The sequence below is a fragment of the Carassius carassius genome, chromosome 1 (assembly GCF_963082965.1).
Source record: "Carassius carassius chromosome 1, fCarCar2.1, whole genome shotgun sequence".
In the NCBI taxonomy this organism is placed as follows: domain Eukaryota; kingdom Metazoa; phylum Chordata; class Actinopteri; order Cypriniformes; family Cyprinidae; genus Carassius; species Carassius carassius.
In genome coordinates, this window is record NC_081755.1 from 37562859 (window position 1) to 37569237 (window position 6379).

Sequence of the window (6379 nt, forward strand, 5' to 3'; positions counted from 1 at the left end):
CCAAAGCGACTTACAGCGCATTCAGGCTAACTTTTTTTTGTTTTTTTTTACCTAACAGGTGTTCCCTGGGAATCAAACCCACAACATTGTGCTGCTAATGCAATGCTCTACCACTTGAGCCACAGGAACACTGTGACATAGATTAGCCATTTCTGACAGTTCCTTTAATTCTGACAGTTCCTTTATTTGATCTTAACATACCAGATTATTATGAGTTAGGTTAGTTGAACAGTGTTCACTTACATTCTGTACGGTAATCAAATGTGTACCTAAATCCTACCTGATAATAATGCACTGGTTTTCTTTGGCATCCATCATTTTTGTGTATGAGGCATTTGCAATAGCAAATAGATGTCTGCAGACACAAATTGGAGAAGCACAAAACATTAAAGAAAAAAGTACAATATAACAAACTAGTCTAGCATTGATAAGAAATTTCATTTTATAAAAGTGGTGCAAAAAATATAAATTAATTAATTTGTTCAGTTTCTATTGTGAATAAATGAATGAACTTACGGAGGATTCTCTCCAAGTGCATGTCCTTTGTGTTGCAGAACCATGTCTGTTCCATAGATGTTGAACATCTTGTATGGGTTAACAGACACCAGGATGCTTCCAATGTAAGTCTTGGAAGAAATCAAAATTATTTGTTTATAATCTGTTTTTGATAACAGTTCATTAATTAATTTAATAAGAATTTTATTTACTTTAAATTTCTTTTTTTTAGCAATAAACATTTTACAGTATAATAGCATTTTAATTTTATTTAACCAGTGGTTTTAATAAACATACTTCATAGTTCTAACGAAACACATGAATAGTACATTTATGTGTTTCTTTATAACTAAGATATGCAAATATGCAGTGGACTTCGCAAGTTACTTACATATATCAAATTGCGGTCAAACCTTTTCTTCAAATTTAGTAACACAGCACCTTCGTGTAGCTCCCTGGAAAGAGATTTATTCTTAATGGAAGCATTTTCTTTTAAAGATGAACACAAAATTTCAGTTATCATATATACTGTATGTGTGTGTGTGTGTGTGTGTGTGTGTGTGTGTGTGTGTGTGTGTGTGTGTGTGTGTGTGTGTGTGTGTGTGTGTGTATATATATATATATATATATATATATATATATATATATAGTTAAATAGCATTCATCATATTCAGTAATTTCATACTCAAGCTGTGTCATGTCCTCAAAGCCATCCTCCTCTGCACATTCACGGTACAACATTGTGGGCAGGCTTCGAATTGAGTACATCTAAAAAGGATTCCAGTAAAAGACAAATATTGTGTAAACAATGTGTAAACCAATCATGATATAAGGCCAATATTTCTCACTATATTTCCTTACCCTATATTTCAGGGTTGATGTCATATTGAATTTTTCACAAAGATGAAAATAAAGTTGTGAGTTACAGGCTTACAAGTTTTATAGTCTTTGCAAGGGCATGCATGGATTTATTGAGGTTTTTGTCTACTGAAAGATTTTTTGTAAGATATTTCATCAACAACTGGCATGCACAATCAATTGAACACACTGTATTTCTGTCTCTCGTAGCATTGTTTTTATTCCCGTCAAAAAAATATAATATGCTGCTAAGGTCAGACTAAGGTCTGTTGAAATGATACCTGTATGCTGTTGTAATATAGCTGGCATAGCAGGTGTATTTTGGTACATTGTGGTTATTGTTTTGAGTTTGCCCAGTCATTTATATTTTATGTTGATTTCTTTATATTAAAAAAATATCCATCCATCTATCCATGCAGTCATCCATAGTCTATATTGCCTAATATCCAGTAAATAAACAAGTCATAATATTTTTGATATTTGACATTGCCTGGCATAATTTTTGACCCATAGTTTTAAACCATAATTTCAGTCTTTCTAATCTAATAATTTAATCTGAAGCTTTAAATCAGTCATCCTATAGCATCACTTTAATGGCACAGATATTTTTCTAATGAATTTATTCCTAGCATACAACAATTTCGCAGGTAAAGTCTAGATAGCAACAAAAAAATAACAAAATAGGCAACAATTTCTTATAAACAGCAACTATATGTCTGTTGTTACCTTGTCATACCAGTTCCCTTGAGGTTCACCTTCTCTATCTGGGAGCCATGCTGGTTCAGTGCTATCTGTCTCTTGGCCAGGAAACACAGGGATGACAAAATTCTCCAGTTCTTCATCCCTATACATGGACCATTTTGTGAGGTTCTGAACAGTATGATGAGGGAGGACTCTTTCTGAAGACCAGACATCATCTGGCTCATGAAGATCTAGTATTTGATTTTGAGCCCAGTGTTCACCAGACTGGCCCTGAATCTGAGGGGTCACTACTGCATACCTTGAGTCCTCTGGAGAATGTCCCATTGACGACGGCAACTTGTAGGATGCTTTGCGTAAGTTAATATTCGTCAAGGCATTTCCCAGAAAGGGTGATGTGGGAGATTCACTTTGAGCTGGTTGACCTCTTGTCATGATTGATCCATCAGGCAATCTGTAAGATGCTTTACGAAGGTTTTGGTTCTGAAGGGCACTGGACAGCATTGAAGGGGGAGCTTGCTCTTGTTTTGGATTTCTAAACAGGCCAGCGGTACTAGGTAAGCGATAGTTGGCCTTACCAACATTTTGTAGTGCACTAGACAAATTAGATGAAATTGATTTCTCTGGTTCTTGTTCAGAGCTCTTAGTCAAAAAGGTTCCATCAGGAAGTCTGTAGGAAGCTTTACGAAGGTTTGAATTCAGAAAAGCACTTGAAAGACGTGGAGAGGATGACTGTTCTGCTGGTTGGTTTCGAGAAAAGAGAGAGCCATCAGGTAGTTTATAGGATGCTTTACGTAGGTTAATATTCTGTAGAGCACTTCCCAGGTATGGTGAGGACTTTGTTGTGTCCGCAGCTTCATCAGTGCTGGAGGATACAAGTGTTCCATCTGGAAGCCTGTAACTTGCTTTTCGAATGTTAGGATTCTGAAGAGCATTGGATAACAGTGAGGAAGATGGAGCTGGTTGTGCTGGCTCATTTCTTGATATTATTGTACCATCTGGGAGCCTATAAGTTGCTTTCCGGAGACTAGGGTTTTGCAAAGCATTTGACAGAACAGATGTAGTAGTTTCCTCTTTTTTGCCTCCAAAACTCCTATTTATTATTGATGTATCGGGTAGTCGAAAGGAGGCACCTTGAAGGCTTGGATTCTTTAATGCATTTGACAAAGGAGAAGAATAATCCTGTGCTTGCTGGAAAGGAGAAGGACTTCTCTTTAAAGGAGAGGAATAGGATGCATTTCTTAAGTTAGGATTCTTAAGGGCATTTGATAAAACGGATGCTTGCTGTTCGGGTTGTGACATCACTGGAGCATATAAAGATGTATTCCGCTGAAGAGGTGAGATGTATGATGCACTGCGTAACTGAGGATTTTTTAGTGCATTGGTTAGCGCTGAAGATGACTGCAAAATGTTTTGCGGTTCCGGCTGAGCAGCCGCAGAAGAATAAGGAGATGTGCTTCTTTGCAGTGGGGAAATGAGAGACGCATTACGTAGGTAAGGGTTTTGCAGTGCATTAGAGAGCATTGGAGAAGAAATCTGACTGGTTACCTGAACCTCCTGAGGTGCCACTATAGAATAAGGAGATGCAGACATTTGTAGAGGTGAGCGGTAAGTGGCATTACGGAGAAGTGGATTTTGCAATGCATTTGTTAAGGCTGGAGAAGATCTCTGAGATAAATTTTGGTTAACCTGCGACATTGGAGATTTAAATCTTGGAAGAGGTGAACTGAATGAAGCAGCAGCAAGATTTGGGTTCTGTAAAGCATTTGTTAGTAGAGGAGATGACCCTTGTTGAACTGTCTGGGCAAATTCATTTATTACTTGAGGCTGAGGAATGATACTCGAAGAAAATTGTGATCTGAGTGAGGCACGATTGATTAATTCATTATGCAGAGCATTTCTCTGTATAGAGGATGAGAGGATCGGCGATGGAGATCGTACAGACATTGGTGAACGTACAGACATTGGTGAACCAGCTCTCATTGAAAGCTGAGGTGATGGACATGGGGTTGGAACATGTCTCACAGAGAGTTGCGGTGAAGGTATTCCAGGCTGTTTTATTGGAACCCGTTGAGGAAAAGATGGTTGAGCATTCATTACAAGAGGATGGCTCTGGCCTCTTATTGATTGCCTGAAAGAAACAGGACTTATTGGTACTCTCACAACAGGACGCCCTCTCCCAACAGGTCTATGAAAAACCCTTTGTGGATTTGGTGTTCCAGGTAGAAAGTATCTCTTCGAGTCTTGAAACCCTGCTGGTCTGGAACCTTGTCTTGCCAACATGATGGGGGAGGATCTAGCACTTTGATTCAAAGCTCCTGAACCCATGGATGCATTGTGGATGGATGATCTCAATGGAGTGACATTTTGCATTTGAATAGTACCATGATGACCTTTTCTTTGAAAAATTGGATTGACAGGAGATGGCTTAACGGTTCCCATTGGCACTTTGTTCCCACCAAATCCTCTGAATCTACGTGTGGATGAACGAGTAGGCAGATGTTGTGGGTCATGTTGAATTCTGCCAGAAAATGCTGAGGGTGATGGTGAAAGAGGTCTCTGAGGTCTAGAAGAGAATGGAGATATTGGTCTTGGAGACAGGGGTCTTTGGATGGGAGATGTGGCTCTGCGATGTGGGTATGGAGACCTCTCCTCTGGTGACTGTCGGTCTATTGTTGGAGACAGTGGAGGGCTCCTCCTCCGTAGTGATGGTTGTGGTGAAAGAGAGCTTTTCCTGATAGATCTTGATGATATGAAAGACTCCTGATTGCTTCTACCAATAGGCCTGAAACGAGATTTTATTGGAGGGGTAGGACTAGCACTTTTCCTCAGGGTTGCTCTAGGTGAAGAAGGAGGACTTCTTCTTCTCATTGAGCCTCGTGGAGACATTGGAGGGCTCTCTCTTCCATTAACAAGAGGGGATGGTGCTCTAGAACCAAATGGCTTTCTCTGGGGAGTTGGAGATTTTCCCCTTACAGAAGCTAATGGTGATGGCGCTCTTCTGGATGGTTGTGGAGAAGAAGGGGGGCTAAATTTTCTCCTTTGGATAGGAGAGAACTGCCTTTGTGCATTATTATTGTATGATGGTGGGCCAAACATTCTAGACTGCCTTGGTGAGAACCTCGGACTCATTTCCTCAAACATATCAGATCTTTGGTGAGGTATAGGGCTGCTTCGAGTTGAAAAATTGCTTTGTCTTAAGGAGAGCTGTGGTGAGGGGAGATGATTAAATTGTCTCATTGTTACTGGTTGAATATTTTCATGTGGAAAATCAAGTCTCTGAAACATGGGATCTGTATAGACTAAATAGGGAGAGACTGGATCACCCATAGTTGGATCAAATCTCCTTGCGGACAGAACTGGAGAGGCTGGTGTTGAGAGTGGTATGGTTCCAACAGGTCCAAAAGAATGTCTACTTAGGACAGGTGACACTGGCATTGTAGACGAAAAAGGTCTTGCTTGAAGAACAGGCGAGGATGGTATTTGGAGTGATCGGGTTAAAATGGGACTATTAGGTGGTATAATTTGTGCTGGTACTTGCTGAATTAATATAGGGGTGGGAGATAATGACCTTTGTACAGCTTCCGGTTGCTGTTGAGTGTATAGAGGAAAGCTCATAGGTGAAACAAGTGGCTGGTGTTCAAATTGGTCTGGAAACATCTCATGGTCACTCCTGGGAATCTGAGAAACTGGACTTGAAATTTCAAGTTTTTCCTTTCCAAAAAGTCTTACTTGTGGTCTTGGAAATCTGAATGAATCCTCAGTCAATATACCCTGGGTTGGTATTTGAACATATTCATTACTGTACATTTCTGGGGGTTCTGTTTGTTCCATGACATCCTCCACCGTGTACATAAATGGCTGGTTAACAGCCATCTGAGGATCAATGTAAACTGCAGCGGTTTCTCCACTGTACATGTACTGGTTTGGATTGTATGCATTTTGATAACCTGGATAGATCATGTAGGCATCTGAAACACCATCATAGTGACTATAATAATTTTGTTGATCACCATAATAGTCAAACTGTTCTGGATAGTATCCATAGTCATAATATTCCACATCATTACCAAGGTAGCCAATTTCATCTTCCATAGCATAACCCATTTCATCATAGTATTCCATACCATCAACAGGGTATCCAAATTCATCCATTCTATGTTGCCTGTAACCATAGTCAATTCTATCATCATAATAACCATAAGGTTGTCTTCCGTCATACTGATACTGATCATAATAATCTTCATCAGGATACACATCTCCATACTCATCCTCATACACTGGATCATAGTATTCATTCTCCTCATCATAGAATCCATACTCATCT

General features: G+C 39.5%; 2 protein-coding genes across 3 annotated transcripts in view; both read right to left on the minus strand.

The window, feature by feature from the left end:
- myo15aa (myosin XVAa) overlaps positions 1-1263 on the minus strand; it is a 28117-nt gene extending 26854 nt beyond the window's left edge. For both annotated transcript variants that reach the window (XM_059558388.1, XM_059558380.1), the window contains exons 1-4: positions 1181-1263; positions 887-950; positions 517-626; positions 281-355 (exon numbers count right to left, since the gene is read on the minus strand). In XM_059558388.1, coding sequence (XP_059414371.1) covers positions 281-355; positions 517-626; positions 887-950; positions 1181-1263 — 332 coding nt within the window. The remainder of the gene's footprint in view (positions 1-280; positions 356-516; positions 627-886; positions 951-1180) is intronic.
- A 798-nt stretch (positions 1264-2061) lies between these two features.
- On the minus strand, positions 2062-3354 carry LOC132140904 (uncharacterized). Its single transcript, XM_059550001.1, has one exon. It carries the CDS (start codon positions 3352-3354, stop codon positions 2062-2064), a length of 1293 nt encoding a protein of 430 aa, XP_059405984.1.
- Between the last annotated feature and the right edge of the window lie 3025 nt (positions 3355-6379).